This window comes from Schistocerca piceifrons, chromosome 6 (assembly GCF_021461385.2).
Source record: "Schistocerca piceifrons isolate TAMUIC-IGC-003096 chromosome 6, iqSchPice1.1, whole genome shotgun sequence".
NCBI classification, from domain to species: domain Eukaryota; kingdom Metazoa; phylum Arthropoda; class Insecta; order Orthoptera; family Acrididae; genus Schistocerca; species Schistocerca piceifrons.
The window spans coordinates 114,684,196-114,705,556 of record NC_060143.1 but is presented as its reverse complement, the minus strand read 5'-3'; the positions used below and the strand labels follow the sequence as shown (position 1 = coordinate 114,705,556).

Genomic DNA, 21,361 nt, shown 5'->3' with positions numbered 1-21,361 from the left:
GCCTTTGTTAGAGCATCAAGCAGCTTGGTGTAAATTACAACACTGGAAGAATTCAAAGTTCTATGTGCCTCGACACGAACAGGGTAGCTGTGGAGAAGCGAGGCAGCAAGTAGCAGTTGTGCTTGAGAATCAGAAGCTGTCTCCAAAAGCAAGGTACCATTCCGTAAAAGAGCAAGCTTTCACAGGGCCAGCAATGGGCTCCACACCTTTCTGAATAATAAACAGATTGACTGCGGCAAAGGACGGACTGTCTTCAGTACATGACACCACAAGGAACCGCGGTGCAGTGGGAAGGGTCTTCGAATCAGTAGCCTTATTACTTTTAAGTTTCGTCGACGTCGATGGGGAGGATGATTGATACATCATGAGGAAATCCTCCATGATGCCAGCGTTTCCAATGGCGGGCTCCTTCCAAGTGGGGAGCCCCCTTCACAAGGAAGCGCATCCAGCTTAGGTGATTGTTCACGCCTCAGGTCACACCTCCCGAACACCTGACAGAGGGACCAATTGACAATTTGGGAAGGTTACAGTTCAGGCAATCACCCCTCCCTGGGCCATGGCCTGTACCATGGGGTACATGCGAACCCTATCTGTCAACCCAGGCTGGGAATTACACGTTACCCAGTCACCTTTTACACGCCAGACACATGGGCGGCCTTCAGGAGCGCACAGGGAGGGAGAAGAAAAATAGGATCCTCAAACGCCAAAGCGGATGAATGAGAAGAGAAGGGAAACAAAGAAAGGAAAAGAGGCAAAAAGAAAGTTAAGACTGTTCGCAAGTCAGTGACGGAATGCAGAACATTCCCAAGAATACCCCAGACATGTTCCCCCAGGGAGGTGAAAAAGAATAGCAAGAGAATAGACAGACAGCACGGAAGGGAAAAAGTGCTGGGCCCCGTGGTAGCCAGGCACAAACCCGCCAAAGAGCGGCAAGCCCTCTGGTGGGTCAAAAGGCAGTGTGATATAGTAAAATGTGAGATAAATAATCGTAAAAACAAAAATTCTGCAACAACATTCTTCAAATGAGATCAATTGAACCATGAGAACCTAAAATGTGAGAATTTCAGCTTCAAGAATCAGACCCCTAGACATGAACTGCAGCCAACTGTGCGAGAAAAGATAAGTAAAAAATTTATTGTAAATCTTACTCCTCTCGCAACAACAACGAAGGGACGGGTAGATTACAAGTGTGAACATTGTCCGGGAATAAACGACTAATAATGAAGATTTGTCTGTTGCAGAAAAGAAAGCACTTTATTTTCATTTACAATTTATGTATAAATAAATTTTCAATCACACGAAGTAAAAAAAACATGGGTTGCCCCACAGAGCAAATCATACCAACAGTGATGATGTACTACCAATAATGACGGATTGAATCGAATGAAAGTGAAGAGGACTTTACAACTACAACCAGCGACATCAAAAAGGAAAGATAAGTACAAACTATTTGTAAAGTTAATTTGTTTGTGGACTTGTGTGCTTGTTAACACAATGAAGAGGGATGAGGGTAGGATTGAGGTAGAAATGAAAGCTGTAGGATCCAGCTAGGACATGGCCGAGCCGAGTGAAATCATAGTCAGTAAAGGAACAGTACGAACTGACGAAATTAGAGGAAATGAAGACAGATAACAACAGCAAATTGAACAGAGTAGAAGATCAGATGGATGAACTTAGTAATCAAGTTTCTGAGCTAAAAAATGGGTTGTCAGAGGGGTTAAAAAGTGTGAATGAAAAAGTTGATGTTTTAGAAAATAAAGTTATCATTTTGGAAAATGAGTTTGTAGCTGCGTCAGCAAAACAATCAAAAATGTTGATTACGTTAGAGTTGAACAGAGGACCGTAGTGGAAAAAATGCAACAAAATATTGCAGTTTAAGCCAAAAAATTTTAAATGCAGAGAACAATATACAAACTAATGTAACTGTTTCAGATCAAAAACTTTCAGCAGCTCAGGAAATTTATCTGAACCAAAGTCTGTGTGCAAACAATGGTATTGCGCGGTCCAACAATCCCATCAAAAGTTTTCCACCAGACAATTTACATCCGCTGATTATCTGCACCACTGCAGAGATAGTTTTGTGTCAGGGATGAAGGACACTCAAGAAATTAAATTTGTTACAAGATGTCTTTAAGGTGAAGCTCTGTCATGTGCAAATTTAAATTTAGTTCAGTGGTAAAAATATCAAACTTTCGATAAAAGTTTTCTAAATAAATTTTGGTTGGAAGCTCGAAAGGGGAGAATCAAAAGCGAATTTTTGAATGCTCTTAATTATAGGAATAGCGACGGCACTTTGAAAGTTTTTTGTAAGAAGCAACTTAAAAAATTAGCACATCTTGACAAACCATTTGACGAAATGACCTTGATTGATGCACTTACAAGGAGATTACCAGAAAGATTGCAGTGGGACTCAGTACATGGACCTGAATACTGTCTTGAACAATTTTTCAATGTCTTGACAGGCTGGATAGGGCAGTAGAAAGAAATATGTACGATAATAATCGGAATGCTAGAAATCACAATAGGAGTAATTATAGAAAGATATAATGGTTACGTCTATCAGGATCAAGGTGTAGACAGACAGATTCTGAACATCACCAGGATAGGAATATCTGGGATAACCATGGCTTTTTAATAGAAGAAACAACCACAGAAGTAACTACTCAGAAAACGGCATTCACCTGAAGGAAGGTTCACAGTTTTGGGGTGAGGAAACACAATAAGCACAGCACCTCAAAGTAACACTTGCAATTAGACAATAATAATAGTGTTAATGATATGGCACATGTATCTGAAACTGAACAGAAGGAATATCAGATTTCTCATTTATATTTTGATCAAAAATTTTGGGATACTATGTCTAATTATGGTGATGTATGTGCTAATCACAAACCAGAATCAGAGTAGGGGGAATTTTGATGTAGTATGAACTAATGATTTCTTCTCTTAGTTGGGAATCTGTGTTGATATATGCAAATCAGATGATGACAGTATTGGATCTGAAGTAGGTGCTATTTCTGATGTAGATGTGAATAAGAGCTGCGAAATAACAGATTGGTAAGTCTGAGACTGGTGGCTTATTGCAAATGAATGTAGGTGAGGTAACTGACTCTGATGAGATAAGACTTGTATTGTTAATGATGTTGTAAATAAAGTAGTTTTGGAGGAATATTATGATGATGACTATCAGGCATTTGCAGAGTTTAAGGATAATGAAGTTTCAGAGTTATTTGTGAATTATGTTGACAACACAGGTAAGGTAAGTGATGTTAAGTGAGAGTGATGGAATACCAGTCCAGTCAAAGCTGTTTTTCATTAATGTCATGCAGAGTAATGATCCAAACAGTAAAAAGTGAGGTACCTGTGAGCCTGGAGAATAAAGCTGAAGACTTGCTGAAGTTTGTTTGGAACCAGATTGATGATAACATAGATAAAGGTGCATTCTGGAATAAGTTAGTTGTGGTTAGTCAGAATTTGTATCCTAAATGGTGGAATGAAGTGAAAGAGAATCTACGAAGGAAGTGCAATTTTGACAGTAATGTATTTTGTGTTCATTCTGTAACAGGTGATGTTAGTTGTGCCACAGAATCTATTCATTGTGTTCATTCTTTACCTGACAACATGAGTAACCAAAGTAATGCTATGATGTCTGTAAAGTTGATAAAACCCTGTGAAGACAGTGTGGATGTAGCATTTGATGAAATTGAAAGCAATCTTTTGCATGAAGTGTCTGACAGAGAAGATTATTCAGATTTTGGGTGTCCTTACATTAAAGTTAAGATTGATCAGTGGGAAGGTAACTGTGATTGATACAGGTAGCCCAATTTGTGGTACATCTGAGCAATTTATACACAAGATCAAGTATAGTTAGAATTTTGTGGAAATGCCCACTGTAGGTGCAAAGATAAGAGGAACTACTGGTAAGCAAAGCAAACTGGTAAAATCTCATGTACTGTTAACTTTTAGTATACAAGGCGTACAACTCTGCTTCCACCATTTGCCGATAGTTGGTGATAACGGTAAGTAGCGGTCAAAAGAAACAGACTGCAGACGTCAAGCATTTAGCTTGGACCTCTGTCAACATAACCTCATTCAAGCATTAGTTGGTTTGTGTCTGCATCAAAGTTGTTCTTGATTGAAAATGCCAGTTTACAAACCCAATTCTCCTCATTTGCGGGAGGTGTTACCATTTTATTTCAATATGAAGAAAACAGCGGCTGAGTCTCATCGAATGCTCTCAAGTATGTATGGTAAGGACGCTATCAGTGAAAGAACTTGTGAGTGGTTTCAACGCTTCAAGAATGGTGATTTTAACGTCGTAGACCGGCATAGCGGTGGAAGAGAGAATGTTTTCGAAAATGCATAATTGGAGACACTGCTGAGTGAAGACTTGCGTCAAACTCTCGAAGAATTGGCACAATTAGTGGGAGTGACACAGCAAGCTATTTCATAGCGTCTTAAGGCTATGCGCATGATTCAGAAAGAAGGAACTTGCGTCCCATGTGAGCAGAAACCAAGAGACGTTGAAAGGCGTTTGTGTGTGTGTGAACAGTTGCTTCAGAGGCAAAAATTGAAGGGATTTCTGCATCACATTGTGATTGGGGATGAAAAATGGGTTCATTACGATAACACTAAATGCAAAAAATCATGGGGATATCCCAGCCGTGCTTCCACGTCAATGGCCACACTGAATATTCACGGCTACAAGATCATGCTCTGCATTTGGTGGAACCAGCTCGGCGTCGTGTGCTATGAGGTGTTAAAACCAAGTGAAACAATCACAGGTGCTCGTTATCGAATGCAATTAATGCGTTTGATCAGAGCATTAAAAGACAAACGGCCGCAATACAGTGAGTGGCACAATCAAGTGATTTTGCAGCATGATAACACTCGTCCCCATGTTGCAAAGGAGGTCAAAATGTACTTGGAAATATTGAAATGGGAAGTCCTACCCCACCCGGCGTATTCTCCAGACATTGCTCCCTCTGACTATCACCTGTTTAGATCAATGGCACATGGTCTGGCTAACCAACGCTTCCGATCTCATGAAGAAGTCACAAATTGGATCAATTCAAAAGATGAACAATTTTTTCGACACGGGGTTCGTACACTGCCCGAAAGATGGAAGAAAGTAGTGGCCAGTGATGGAAAATACTTTGAATGATACATGTGTAACCAATTTGTTTCATTAAAGCCTCAACTGTTGGGGAAAAAACGCTGGAAGCAAAGTTGTACACCTTGTAGAAGAAAAGACCTTTGAACATGGATGCATAGTGACCCCTAATTTGGAAGAAAATACAAACTATATTTGCAGGTTCATACAACTATATAATTCTGTGTTGTTTGTCAGGAATGTAGTATGTAAGATCACGTGATTTCTAAAGTTCTGTTTTATCTATTGACTGAGTTTAAATCTATGCTACACTATATTAGCAGGTTCACACAACTATATAATTCTGTTTTGTAATAGATTTGTGCTTTAGAATATGATACAAATACACCATGCCATTAAATATCTAATAATAAATTTTCTTATCTTAGGGTACTATTAGTGTTAAATATTACTATTATTCCTATGTACTCTGCAAAGGATACCCAAAAGAGTTCATGACAAATTTAATTAAAGTGATGGGTGTTGTGGTAAACTGAGTGAAGACATTTTATTCATATGTACTGTAAATATTAGGAATAGTATCTTAAAGTTTCATATGTGAACACTTTTTAATCCATTCTGACGTAAGCCTGGATACTTAATTTTTTTTAATATATGTAGGCAAAACACATGCCGTGTGATGTGAGGGAGGTACTGAACAGCATTCTTAGTACACAAAACAATGTTTCAGGATTTGAAGTGAAAGCCAGATAGGAAGTTATCTATCCATTGAAGCATGTAATGAGAAATCTAGGGAGGAAACTGAAGATATGGGTGGATCCACTCCACACTCCAGTATGGCGACATCCTTGCTGGTCCAGTCGACTTGCAAGAGATCATAGGTGCTGGGTAATGTACTCAAACGTTGGTCTACTACTTCAGTGTTGTGACTGAAATTTGTAAATTGTTAGTCATGAAATTTAGCTTTAAATATAACATTGTGTATAAAATTATATGAAATTTTTCAGAAAAACAGCTGAGATAATATTGACCCATCCAAAATTTGAAAAATATTACTGGTATTGACTACTACTATTGAGGAGAAGTAATGCTCGAGGACGACATCCCTTTCCCCTCACATAATATGGAAACAATGTGTTCGCAGTATTTTGAGACCTACTATAAGGTTTGCCAAACGATGTTCAAAGTAATGCCAAAAGACAGAATACATTGTATAGAAGTATCTGATGCATAATGTAATACATAAAATGTAAGAAAAATATCTTCTACCCAAGTTATAAGTGTATGAAGATATGGCATTTTCAGATCGTGGAACGCTCTGTCACAAGACAAATTATCCAAAGTCAAAACTACAACATTACAATGCTTAACTATAGAAATAAGTGCAGAGGCAATGCAAATTACAAATTTCAAATTTACATCTATAAAGTCGCATCCTCAAAAATCATCAAGAGAGATGGGTATGATGAGTGAGCCAACTCTAAAAACTCATGATGATGGGTGCAAAACAGAAGAACATACTCAATCATGGGTAGGAGTACAGCACAAAATCAATCAGTCACATAAACCAGAGTATTTAAGGATATGTTAACTCATGAAAGGAGAAAATAATGAAAAAATATTAAGGCCTATGCTCAAGATTTGAGGACCGACCCATGAATCAGAACCACAGTTGCCACACACCAGACCAACAAAATCAATAAAGTTCATAATTGTATATCAATAAGTTAAATTGTATGTTAAGAATAAAGGAAGCATCTAGCTTCAATCAATAATTTCACCCATTCCTTGAGTGTACGTGCACACACAGTCGCGATGACCAGGGGTACCCGAAACAGAGAGTTAAGTATGAGTTCCCAAAACTCGAGTTCCAATGAGATACAGTAATGCAGTACACAGTATAAATCCAGGTAATCAGTCATAAATAGCTTTGAATGATGACATAATTCAGTAGCTTGAGGACCAAAATCAGTGTGTGAAATCAGAACTGTATACATCTTGTTAAGTCTATACTCGTAAATGTCTTTCATACTACTTGCTAATTGTTCGTACTAACACACATACATAGAATCCTAGAAGATTCATTGAAATGTATGACTACTAACCTAATAGTGCTTAATTTTATCAGATTCTGATGATTATGTACAACATGGTTTGTAGAATGCACTCTTGAACTTTTTAAGTTTTCACAAAACAAATCAGTCATAGAACATCAACCTTTCACAGCATTATTTAAAATTAAAAAAAGCATACCCAGCTCTACCCAAACACACTGCAATAGTGTGAAAGACAGCTATTTGAAACATCCATTGTATCTGCTGAACAGTTCAAGATATCAAAACAAGCTTTTGATAATAATGGCACTCAAACAGGAGAGTATTTTGCCATATAGCTAACATGCAGAACTTTCCTATCTCCCGCAACATGCGACTAACTACAGACTTTTTCAATGGGACAATGTATTTTTGAAGGCTGATCGATAGCTGGAGAAATGAACATCAATGTGACTTTAGCACTTATTTTTATACCATGGGTGTACTTATTCATGGGCTACTCAATTCCTCACTTAATAAAACACTGTTTCACAATTCTGTTGCAACTGCAATGCACTGGCATGTTTGCAAGGTGCTTGTGTGAACTCCGCTGTGTTATGGAAAGAAGCAAATTTTAACCCAGCAACAGGAAAAATGTAGGTTTTAGCCGAAATTCATCCCCTGATGACATTTCACTGAAGGAAAAAAGGTGAAAAGTCTGAGACAGTTAAATCACTCCTTTTGTTACAGTTGCAGCGGGACCATATGACCCAGTGAGTTTTTAATAATGAACAGTTGGTACTGAGACTTACCAAGGAGCCTTCTTTCTACACCTACATATTTTATAGCTCTGAAGCTGTGACCACTGAGATCTTGCAAAATCATCTGGACTACTCATCAAGGGGAAAATAAATTATTAGTATCTACGGGATATTTGAAAGGAATAAGTTAAGTTGTTCCCTTGTAAGATCAAAACAATGGTGAGCTATTTGATGTCAATTTTTTGTGATTTCTCAGATCGCTGAGTTGTGAAAAGAAAATTCTTTGGTAAAGTTCAGTACCAGCTGTTTATTATTGAAAAAACAATGGGTTACAGGATTTCACTGCAACTGCAACAAAACAAGCAATTTAATTGCTCCAAAATTCTTACCAGTTTTCTTCTTCACAGAAGCATCAACAATGGCAAATTGTGGCTAACACTACATTTTCTTGCTGCAATTTTAAAATTTGCTCATTTTGCCAAAACAGAGCCGAGTTTACACAAACATGTTAGTGCAGTTGTACATGCGATAGAATCATGAAATCATAGTTTATTAAATGAGGAACTGAGAACCCATCAAGTGAATAGCTTATGAAAAGGCATATCCTTGATGTAAATACATAATTTCTTTACTTATGTTGGAAAACCACATTAATGCTCATTTCACCAGCTACGATGACCCTCAAAAAATTACGAGGGCTATTCAGAAAGTAAGTTGCAATTGGCAGCGAAATGGAAACACTGCGAAAATAAAAAATGTTTTATTTGCAATAGTTAGCTACACCTTACAGTTGCTTTTCTACATAGCCACTGCTCTGACTTAGCCATTTGTCATAGCGTTGTACCAACTTTATAATACCCTCGCCATGGTAGGGAGCCGCCTGTGCTTTCTGCCAATCCTCTACGAGCAAAAGCCTGGAAGACACTCTTGCGTTCATGCATAACAAATCTCGGGTGATGGAGGACCTTTAAATAAAGCAGAGGGCCAGATAGACAGCCACCAATTCCCCAGTAAAAACTCTACACATGGCAGGCAAAAGATGGTGTTCCATGCCAACAAAAGACGTGAAGGCATGTCCCACATGACTGGCGAATTCAGAGCCAGTGGTGTAAAAAACAATGGCATCCTGAAACCCTGGCAAGAGCAGGCAGAACAAACAACAGAACACCACTGGAGTAATGGAGGCTTTTGGACCCTGGAAGAAATCCGTCCGAATCCAGTGCCAAGGAACTAAGTGGGAGGGACTGTCAGGAAAGAATGCGTGGAAGAGGACAAGGAGAGGAGACTGAGGCGGAGTCCAACCGGCAAACCCACCCGAGAGTGAGCAGCGCGGTGGTTCGAGGTGAGGGTGGGGATGGCGTCCAAAAGGCACGAAAAGAATAGGAGTAGTGAACAGGGGAAGAGCAGACAGTTATGGCACAGGAACTGGGGCTACCCAAATGAAATGAGAAGGATCCCAGCATCAACCAGAAGATTACCGACAGGGCTACTGCAAAAAGCACCAGTGGCTAAATGGATACCACGATGATGAAGCAGGTCCAAGAGGAGCAGCTCATCCATGAACTCGGCAACCATAATCCAGACAAGACAAAACTAATGCCCAATACTTTCACGTATTATTCCATCCAGGAATTTCCAATGCTGTTTGCTAAATTTTATGCATAGCAATCTATAATTACAAACTAATTGAATTTCACAGTGTGTTACATAAACGCAATCTATCACAATAACTATGACAATTCACAAAATTATAGGCACTTAACAACGAATCTGACATTTAAAATGCTATAACATGTTAAATAATCTTTTTTTCACCACGTAGTTTCTGTAAAATCGTGTAAGAAGGATGCAGGAAACGCACGACATTTTACTTGCAGTGGCACTGCTGCACATTCGTGAGCATTCTGTGTGTGCACACCCATAGGTGCACAAAACTGCAATGGGCAGCAAAACAAGATGGCATACAGACTACTGGGCTCCTTTGTGTTTCCATACTACACATGTGAGATGGTACGCATAACATTAATAGAAGAACATTACCCAAGGTGGGTGGGACGAAGAATTGAGTCGATATTTGGCTCACAGTTTTAAGCAGTCCTGAATGATTTAACACTGCACAAACTTACTCATGAGTCACAGTGTGATTCCTGTACCAGGGCATTTTTTAAAAGAAATAACTAACTGAATACTCATTTTTATCAAAATACTTTCACCTTTTGAAACAACTTACGAATGAACAGTGACAGATTACATTTTCAGACATACGCTGTCATGTAATTTTTGAGAAAAATTATTACATTTTCAGTATCATTCATAATTTAATAAAGCCAATGTTTACCTTGCTGTTTTCCAAATACTTGTGTGTACAGCTGACATCAAGGTAGCCAGTCTCACGATTAGCAACTTCCATAACAGCTTTCACTTTCTTTAACCACATTTTGTTGTCATCAGGGTACACAACAATTACTCTTCCTGTGCCATAAACACATATTACCCTTTCATCTCTCCAGCCCTGTTACGGGAAAACATACAACAAGTACATGAAGAATTGAATAGCAACCTCTTGCAATCAAAATCCATCATTCACAATTATGAGTCAGGAATATTAAAAACTCACACAAAACTTAAGAGCAGATGCATTATTGTGATAGTTCTCATGGGCCATCTCATCTTCCCAGTCTCCAAGTTGGTAAACAATACCACATTCTTTGCATTGAGTTGCTCCAAATTTCTTCTGCCCAGCATCAATTTGGTACTGATCATTTCCAACCATCTGCCATTTTCTTTTCCTACTGGCATGATCCTTTTTCAAAGCTGGTGTCATACTGAAAAACAAGTGGGATCAACACTAAGTGTGGAATTGCACCACAAAGTCACAAGTATTAAGGTAGTTTCTACAATACAGAAATTGTGTCCCCTAGGGTTGAATTAGACACTTACTACACTGCAGTATCGTAAATGGAGAATTAAGTGACGGAAGTAAACTTAACTGGAGTAACTAATGACACAGAGCACATACCTGCTATACTTCTGTGTGTGGTCCTGATAGAAAATTGGATACAATTTAACATCTTTATCCACATTCTGAGTTGCAACAGAAGCACTAGTGCAATTGGCCTGCATTCCAACCTCCCCCTCATTACCACACACCTGTAGGCCTGTAATACTGCTGGGTGTTGTGCATGCAAAAGTACTGCAGGTAGTATCCAATTCTAAGTTTTCTATAACTTGTGGACTCAAAATGGCACCAGCATTTAAATTTCCTTGTTGCCTAGCAGATGGCTGTTTTGAGGCACAAGAAGCAATATGGTTTTCAGTTACATCCAAACAGTCATCAGCAACAGTAATATTTTGAATATCTGTGCCACATGCCTCTTTGGGGCCATCTGTGTCAAGGCAGTCAAGGATAGCATTAACAGTATCACTGACTTTGTCTTGAAGCATATCTTGTGGTGTATCATCAACATCCATAGGCTCAAAAATGATATTCGGTCTTTTTTGTGCTGAAGGGTTGCCTTTCAAAACTGTGCTTTGTTTTTTTATTTCCTTCTTAGGAAGAAGGAATTTTCCATGCCTCACTTCCACCCTGGAAAAAGAAAATACAGACTGAACTCTAAACTTGCCACTACATGATGTGACAAAACAAAAATATCACAATACAGTGGAGTAAAGAAAACGAAATGAAACAAAAATGTTAAGACTATCACCTATACATAGAGCGAACTTTAAAGGTATAGCACAGGCCACCTAAGCAAGAACTAACAGCAGTAAAAGTCTGTTGTTGATTACTTCAAAATACTTTAACAGAAGACAAATTAGGCAGGAAACAAAAGACTGACGGAAATAGTCTTAAAAGGTTGGAGACCCATAGTGGAGTCGCTGTAAGAAGATAACCTACAGTTGCAGTGGGCTGGACACAGCAGCTTCGTGCATCTACTACAGTCAACCACGTTACGCCATTTTCTAAATGTATCTATAGCAACACCTCAATGTTGTTGGAGCTCTGTATATGTCTACTGTTTTCACCTGCAGCCATCTGCACTTCGTAGCTGAAAGTTGGCAACCAGGCTGCCAACTGTCAGGCATCAACTTATCCCTACTTAACTGTAGTCCAGAACACAGTTTTAGATGGCAGGGCTGGTTAAGCAATTTTGAAATTCAGTATCTTGTTGACTATAAAGAAACTGCGTTTGTGGCCATTGTCACTGAAGTTAAAAACTTCTGGATTGTTAGGCCATGCCATATTTCTTTAAATAATTGATATCTTTATTCCTCTGCTGGTGTCTGCTGTAGACTGAGCTCAGTTTATAATGGGCACCAGAAGATCCCAGCAGGAGTCAAAATATCAATTATTTCAATAAATATGACATGGCCTAACAATAAAGACGTTTTTAACTTCAATACAGCAATTGCCCATGTCCACAATGAATTCTATGTTGAGCTAGGATGTCAAATCCACTGTTACGCACTACAATGTTTGCACTGGTGACAATCAAAATGTTTAATATTTCTGGTGCAAGTTGGCAGAGCAGGTTTTCAGCACCTGTAGTACATACATCACACCTGTTTCTCTGAAAAGTTTCAATGCAAATACTGAAAAAATGAAATGATCATATGGCATGAAGTGAAGTTTGGCTGCAGAGTTGCAAGTTTTCATTTGATGCCTCATTGGGCAACTTGCATGTCGATGATAACACAACACCCAGTCCCAAATGAAGAAAACGTCCAACCCCACTGGGAATTGAATCCGGGCCCACTGAATGGCAGTCAGATGCACTGACCACTCAGCTAAATGGGCAGGCAATGCAAATACTGATCAATTCTCTATCACTAAACCCCTCGGCAAAAGTTCTCATCTGACACAGACGGTACTTCACTCTTGCCCGATTTTGATAAAGAGCCAAAGGGTTCAATATCTCAATATCAATTAATTCCCAGTATTAATCACATTACACAGTAATGTACTTTCTGATGTGTGTGCTATCATTTGTTGGAATTCTCTTTTTCATAGCCTGAACTGAAAAAGACACTACACGTATCGCCCTGTGTACTGTTCGTGTTGTAAAGCATTAGCACACAACCAGGTTATACAATATAGTGACAATGGAACACGAGTGATTTTGTTAAGAAAAAATACGACTGATCTTGCATAGTGATTAACTTTTTTCATTTATAGTAAATCAATGCGTACAAAGAATGTAGTAAATCACCCAATGTTTCGAATTTTACAGCTGTTCTTTAAAGACTATTACAAATTTAAGAAAAAATGATTTGATAAAGTATTCAACAAAAGAATTTATCTTCTCCAGTCGATGACAGTATTATGTAGTAAGCAAATGCACTGAACTATATGACCAGCTATGACTAACGAGTTTTCTATTTCCTTCCTCAGTGGTCTCCTTACCGTACAGGCATGAATGTTTATGGTTACATATTGTAGCTGTCACCAGCAACTGGTTATAGCATAATACTGCTCATAATTTTAGAACATACTTCCAGAATAACAAAGATTCTGGATAGGTATCGCCTTCCATCTACTCATCCTGGAAAACTGCTTTTCATACACACTTCACTGGCAATTTCTTTCAACTGCAAAACACTTGGAATTGGTAAATGAACTGCAGCATGCAATTCCTAAATAGTCACAAAAACTTTTCTCATAACCAATGATACTGTCTATACTCCTACTGGGAATGATTCTGCTACTGCATGGTAGGACCTTCCAGTATAGACAGACCTGTGAAAAATATTGTTAGATTTATTACTCTAATGCGGCATCATCAAAAGCCATTTTAATCTTGTCAGTACGACTTTCACTTACAAGGAGATCTCACTGCAATTGGATTTTTGCACTTTTTTATATTTACTCTCCCAAATCAGTTCAATGAAACTCTTAAAAGTCTGTAGAACAAGAAACTTTGAATTTTTCTGAATTTCTAATTCACAAAAACTAGGACTAGTTTTCTGACAGGCCGTGTCGCTCTGTTGTAGAAATCTGGCCTGCCATGTGGGTGTCCCAGGTTCAATTTGTAGCTCATGGAAATTTTTAAAGATGATGAATTATAAGAGTATTTCTGTGAAGTGTGAAATACATAGGTGCCAAACACTGAATAGTATTTTTTTAGTTTTTTATGTTAAACAATCTATCAACAATACTTTATAAAAGGTTGGTAATAATTAATTAATATTTACAATGAAAACTTGGGTTTGTGCACATGATACGTAATTAGCAATAAGACAAAATGCATTTTTCATAAAAAATTGTGTGTTAACCAGCATATATTCGATGAATTATATCTTATGCTTCATCGAAATGCTCAAATACACAACTGTGTTCAAAAATTTGAAATGGCCAGGAATCGAATCTAAGAATGTCCAAAAGAACAAACACATAATAGTAGTATCTAAGCCTTTACAGCATTTAACAATATCTACAGTGTTGACACACACTAGGTCCTCCCTCTAGGGAGAACCATGCAAGATAATGCGAGCGATGAGGAGAGTGGCCACGGAAGCTCTGTGTCAGTAGTGAGTGACAAGTTGGGAATATGGGTCTGACAAAAAGTGTGCTCAGATAGCCGGAAGTGGTTAAGATAACAGATTCAATAAATGGGAAACCCAGGTGTGAGTCCTGGTCCTCCACAAATTTTCATTTGTCATCATTGATTATTTCTATGCCCTCATGCAGGTGATAATGGTATTTCTCTTGCATCATTTCTTATACACTTTTGTTAGTATAATTAGTTAAAATTATAAAATTGAAATGAGAACTCTTCAGACACAATCAGACAGAACAACTTAAAAATTTGGCAAGGAGAGCTCAGGGGAGCTATCGAAAAATTCTCAAAACATAATTCCACTTGGTCTTGGTTTCATCATAGCAAATCTTAAAAGGACTATTATTAGCACGAACTCTGTCAAGCTCTTTGTAAGCAGAGAGAGGGTCAATCTAAAATGAGTAATTATTTGCAAATCTGTTGCACTACACTGTCCCTGAACTACAAAAACAAAAACGGCAAAAAAGGAATTTTTAGCACATTAGTCACGTTAGGTGTAGGAAAACCTATACACATTTCTACACTGAGTCATTCTAGTTAGAGATAAAAAGGCAGATGCCCATACTTTTTCTATAGTCATGCCACAGCTATGTCTCACCTTACATTAGTTTATTTAGGTAATATTAGGAAAAGGATAAAATTGCTGCACACCGTAAAGGCGGTATTGTTGAGAAGCAGATAGGCAGAACGAAAAGATCTGGCAAAAACCTTCTTCAGAAAAAACACCCACACCCACAAAGGCACATCTCATCCACACATAAATCTAAAGTAGGGCAGGGAAGGGAAACTAACAGCAGAATATGCGTGGGGGGACATTTCAACCTGAATTTGCATTGTTTTATTTATGGAATGTCTGCCACTTGTGAGTTGAAATACAACATGTATTTTCCACTTAATAGTAGTATAACAATTACTTGGGTGCCTTTTGTTGTGTAAATCCTGAGACAATTTAAGACCACAGCGGACGACTGAAGTTCAAACAATCTTCGCCAAAGGAAAAAAATTATATATATTTGGAGGTTTCTGTTTGCAGATGATTAACATCATGTGAGTGTGTGACACTGGGCCTACAATGATTAATATAATTAAGTTTTATTACACAGTAGTATCTGAGGCTGTAGTGAAACCCGTCAGTATTTATGTCATTAAGTAACTCGCTTTAACTTCTAGAAGAAGTCTTGATATCGGTATCACTACCAACTCAAGAAGTGTCTTTTACTTTTAGCCATATTTCACTTGCAATAATGTATGGTCTAAAATGCACTGAACAGTAAGCTACTGGCAGCTTTTCTTTTTCATTAAAAGATCTGAAAAATCAAGTCATATGGTCAAGACATGAGGCCTATTCTCAATGACCAAAACCAATAATGAAAATAAGTAGTTCATTACTAAGTTACACCATCACATGGAGAGGGGGAGACAGTTTTTTTAAAAAACAATTTCTATCATCAACACTGGTTGGTAAACATTAAGGAATTTAGGGGGTTGGGTTGGGTTGATTTGGGAAGGAGACCAAACTGCAAGGTCATCAGTCTCATAGGATTAGGGAAGGATGGGGAAGGAAGTCTGCTGTGCCCTTTCAAAGGAACCATCCAGGCATTTGCCTGAAGCAATTGAGGGAAATCACAGAAAACCTAAATCAGGATGGCCGGACGCAGGATTGAACCATTGTCCTCCCGAATGCAAGTCCAGTGTGCTAACCACTGCGCCACCTCACTCAAGGAATTAAGGAACCAACATGAAAACCAGCTATATTTTTTCCTATAGAAAGTAAAATATTTACAGTAAGCTCCCGACTAACTGGGTTAGTGCATATCCGAGGCTATACGGATAATACAAAATACAAGTTTTTAATGGAAACTGCTGTTTACTGTATTTATAAAGCAAGCTACATGTAACATTTGAAAGCCTACTGCATTACTCGCTAGAAACTGACTACTCGTTTACAGAACACATTGTTTTATTTTACTATATGTTTTCGTCCACCTTTCTTGGTAACTGTTCCAATTCTCTTACAAGTCAAACCATCAGAATATTTAGACAAATTTTGTTTTGTATTTTGAAATTTCAACATTTCAGTGCCTTGCTGTTCATGACGACAGGATCTTTGATCATCTCGTCTTCACTCTCTCTATCACAAACACTTTGTTCATAGGAATCACTATTTAACAACACAGAGATTTTTTTGTTTATAATCTTCACAACCAGAAATTTGTTTTGACAAGATCACAAGAGTAGCAGTATCACATTCGAACCTCGAAAGTCACTTTCCATGAAAGTGTCGCATTTCTCTTCCATGAGCTAGCTATTGCCGTCATCACATTGCAGAATCCTTATGAATACTGTGGACCGCATTGAATATGTTCAGGGATTTTATGAAACTGGGAATGGCTGAACCTTCTTGCACACGCTATTTTGGTGAGATTTAACCATACATGTTTCACAGCCACAATTAAAACTTGATCCACTGGCTGCATGAATGACTTAACACAAGTTGTAAAGTGTCTCACAAAAATCATTTTGCCACCCAAAACAAGCATGTCTTCTGCAAAACAAGGTATGCTGTCTAATAAAAGAACAGTTCTTTCAGGTAAACCTTTCCCTTGCAAAAACATGCACATAGCAGGAACAAATATAGAACAGAACTAGTTTCTGAAGTTAGTGGTGGCCATTCAGACTCCTTAGTGATGCACATAACATATTTCAAATGTATTCTGTTGGTAACGTGTGTGACACTAACAAGGCAAGCCTAGAAGCTGTGCCCACACTTGGAACCTATCTGATGTGATGTACTGTGCTCCTTATACACATTGCGACACTGTAGAGAAATTCTGTGTCAACTCCAAGACTGCAGTCAATAGAAGATTTCATCAAATTTGTGCAGCGTGCTGCAGCTTCATTCCCATGAGTGCTAGAGGAATGAATTCACCATGAAACCTTTAGATCTCTTACACAATCTCCAATGCTTAGATTTAATGTTTCCCACACAGAATGTTTCACATCACAGCTACAGACGTAATTTTTATTTTTCGATGCTAATACTTTTTTTTATTACAGTGTTCTAAATTTATTATACAGGGTGATTATAATCAAAGCTGAACTTTCAAAATGCTGTAGAAATAACACCACTGCTCAGAATAACATCAAATTGCAATGGAATATGATCGGAGAAGGGGGAAAACGCACAGCAGAAGAAAAAGAGTAGAGTGAAAATTGATCAACAGGTGGTGCTGTTTGTGTCAAGAGTATGTAATGAAAACAACTGTCATGTACATGACCCACTGAAGTTGATAAAAGCACACCTTGTGTGCTGTTTTTCCTCCCTTCGCATCTGCGATGTTCGCCATGACTGTGCTTGTAAAGCTGTATTACAAGAATGATGACTGTCAACACATCGCTCTGCAGAAGTTCCAGACACTGAAGGGTTTGAAAAAAGGCGTTGGTCCAATAACTGCAGTGGGTCTCAAGAAAATGATTCGGAAATTCAAAGAGACAGGTTCTTCTAATGTGCAACCTGGTAGGGTGAGGAAATTAACTGTTTCAGCGTCACTGAAAGCAATGGCCACAGCAATGTAGGATGAGACGAGTGGTGGTGTGCAAACATGTAGTGCACCGAGAACTGCCCGAACATCAGACATTTCTGTGAGCACGGTGCTTAAAATCCTACGAAACATCCTTCTCTGCTACCTGTTCGAAATTACCCATGTTCACGAGTTGCTTCCTGTTAACTTGCCAGCAAGGGAGACTTTCGCTTCAGAATTTCTCGCTCACGTTGAAGTGGACAATGATTGGGCGTGGAAGATTTTGTGAACAGACGAAGCCCACTTCCATCTGACAGGGTATGTCAATACACAGAACTGTCTAATATCGGCAATGGAAAATCCACACGCAAATCAACTAGTACCACTTCATCCTGGATAGGTCACTGTCTGGTGCGGGTTTACGGCATCGTTCATCATAGGGCCATATTTTTTCGAAGAGACAGGTGCTTCCTGTCCTGTTACCTGGACTGTCACTGGTAAGCGCTATGAGTGTCTTTTGTGCAACCATGTAATTCCAGCTCTCCAACAGCGTGGATGGGATCATTTTTATGGAGGATTGCACACCTCCGCACATTGCAAATTCAGTTAAGCAGCTGCTGGAGCCATTTCCGAAATGCTGGAATTATCAGCCATGATTTCCCAACCGCCTTCCTTCCGGATCACCTGATCTTAATTCGTGTGAGTTCTGGCGGTGCGGCTAGCTGAAAGATGATGTGTTCAGTGTTCTGACTGCAAAGTTAGCTGCACTGAAGGCACTGTGCAACACATTCTAAACATGACCCCAGAAACATTTTCATCAGTTGTGCTAAACAGTGGACAGTATATCAAACGTTTTACGCCAGTCACATGGAAATTAATAATCCGATTTGACTTTGACTGACTATTTTTATGTGGTTTTTGGCCTCAGGACAATTAAAAACCGATGTGATTGACGCTATTTATGCGGTTTCTGGCCCCAGGACAATTAAAATTAGTGATGCTTTTTATGTGGTTTTTGGCCTGAGGACAACTAAAAACCCATTTTCCCATCCATTGTGAAATGACCTTGCCGTGATGGATGGGCTTACGTAACTAACAGTCTCACACCTCTACACCCGTGCACACTGAGTGGTACAATTCGTTTAACGTCAAATGTACACCTTCGGCATTGTTGTACAATTCATTTGTCATTTGTGGTTGACCGCAATTAAATTAGGATGCTTACAGTGCCATCTATTGCTACATTTTGTGACTATTTATTTTTCTTCTGCCATACGTTTTCCCCCTTCTCCTATAATATTCCGTTGCAATTTGACGTCATTCTGACATGTGGTGTTATTTCTACAGTGGTTTGAAAGTTTAACTTTAATTATCATCATGTTTTACATTAACTGTGTGTAATACCTCTTATATACTATCTCTTTTCTCAAACAAGTTTTTGGTTTGTGATAAGTAGTTAATAGCAGGAGATGAAAATTTGTACTGCTCTAATAAATATTATTAATCTAAGCTGTAATAAGATTGAAAACTGTGTACGAATGTATAGTATCTGTAACAACAGTCAAGTACTTTCAGTCTGGAAAGTCACTGCTAATGTGTTGGGTGCTAGGAAGAGTGTCGGCCACAACAGAATATGCAGTATATGTTTGTGATGAAGGGACTGTGGTAGCACTTGTTGGACTCGTGTACCTTAGCGTGGACAGAAAGCTGCAGTGGACACACTAAACTGCTTCTTTGTCAACCGGCAGAGGTCCAGGTAGCTGGTAACATGTTATGGTTTGAGGTATACTCATAATCCAGATTTATTGACTGTAGCTTCAATACTGCCTTGTTACGGTAATATGTTACCTCTGCATTGATACAGGACAGAGACTAGCTTTGGACTGTAAACTTGCCACTCATTTCCTTTACACAAAATTCTAAATAATACATCCATTAGTAACATAAAAAAGTAAAACATATTTAATTACACTGATTTATCCATTGCACAAATATTTTCTCTATCCTGATAAGTCACTTTAAATTTAACACCTACCAGAGAAGTACACCATATTTAACTATCATATAAAATGTAGCTAAATTCACTAGAAAAATGAATAAAATTGCAAATATATTTTGTGCTGCATTGTACCGTGCTGCTATCTGGATAGGAAATGAAACATAACACTGCACTACCACTGCTGACCACCAACTGTTATAAATAAATTGAAATGTTTTGTACCTGCCGTGTTCATGTATGTGGATCCACAAGTGTTGCTTGAATGTACACTGTTCTTATTTAAACTATGTTCTACATCCTTGCCCCGAAAGTTTTCCTTGAGTTACCTCAGATGTTTGGGTATTATTCTGGTAGTGGATAAAATTCCAATGTTCGAGGTCAGTTCAAAGAATTCCGGAACTTAGTCCACAACTTTTTTTATGCTTACCTTTTTCTTATTATGCATGGTGTCCTTCGAAATACTCTCTTCCACAACTGATACACCGCTACCAAAGCCATTTCCACTTCCGGCAGCAGTCTTGGTATGCCAATAAAGTCCACAGGGGCCAGGTCTGGAGAGTATGGAGGATAAAGCAGCATAGCAATTTCGATTTTTGTGCAATAGTCATACACCAACAGCAATGAACGTGCAGGTGCTTTATCATGATGCAAGAGCCATGAATTGTCTTGCTACATGCTTTGTCACAATTTCAAGACGTGGTGCAACTAAAATGCTACATTCTTTTGCAATCTCCGACAGTCAGACTTTAATTGGCATGTGCAATTTTGTTGACGTTCCTGATATGAGCATTGTCGGTAGACGTCGAAGGGCATCCTGAATGAAGGTCATTGTTACCTTCCTTCCGGCCATTTTTAAACCATGTGAAGCAATCTTAACACGGAGTACGGTGTAAGAACTCGTCACCATAGGCTTCCTGCATCATTTGGTGTGTGTCTGTAAAGGTTTTCTCGAGTTTCATGCAAAATTTAATACAGATGCATTGCTCCTCTAACTCTGTCCTCTCGCAATTCGTGAACTCTGCAGCACAATGTACTACTCAATACAGCACTAAACAATACCTAAGAGTCATACAACAAAGGAACTTCCAACAGTTAACACATGCATCTGTAGGGCTGCCAATCACATTTTGCTCCAACACACCACTGTCGCGAAATTACAAATATTTTGGAATTTTCTGAACAGACCTCGTATACTGAATGTGTTTGGTAATATCGTCTATGCTTATCTGATTAATCATACTCACAACCAGTCTTATAGCCAATCATTGGAACCTGTCAGCCTTTTAAGCAGTACATCAAACTATAAGCTGTGTCACTACGCTGCAGAGATATTTTTATTTCGACATCAACTTGTGCCAATGGTGCCCTCTACTATGA

At 38.6% G+C, this 21,361-nt stretch overlaps 1 protein-coding gene across 2 annotated transcripts in view; it reads right to left on the bottom strand.

Annotated features, from left to right (window-relative positions):
* The window catches only part of LOC124802509 (N-acetyltransferase eco), a 67,344-nt gene that overhangs the window by 12,066 nt on the left and 33,917 nt on the right, over positions 1 to 21,361 (bottom strand). For both annotated transcript variants that reach the window (XM_047263342.1, XM_047263341.1), the window contains exons 3-5: positions 10,927 to 11,493; positions 10,525 to 10,732; positions 10,246 to 10,419 (exon numbers count right to left, since the gene is read on the bottom strand). In XM_047263342.1, the coding sequence (XP_047119298.1) occupies positions 10,246 to 10,419; positions 10,525 to 10,732; positions 10,927 to 11,493 (949 nt within the window). The remainder of the gene's footprint in view (positions 1 to 10,245; positions 10,420 to 10,524; positions 10,733 to 10,926; positions 11,494 to 21,361) is intronic.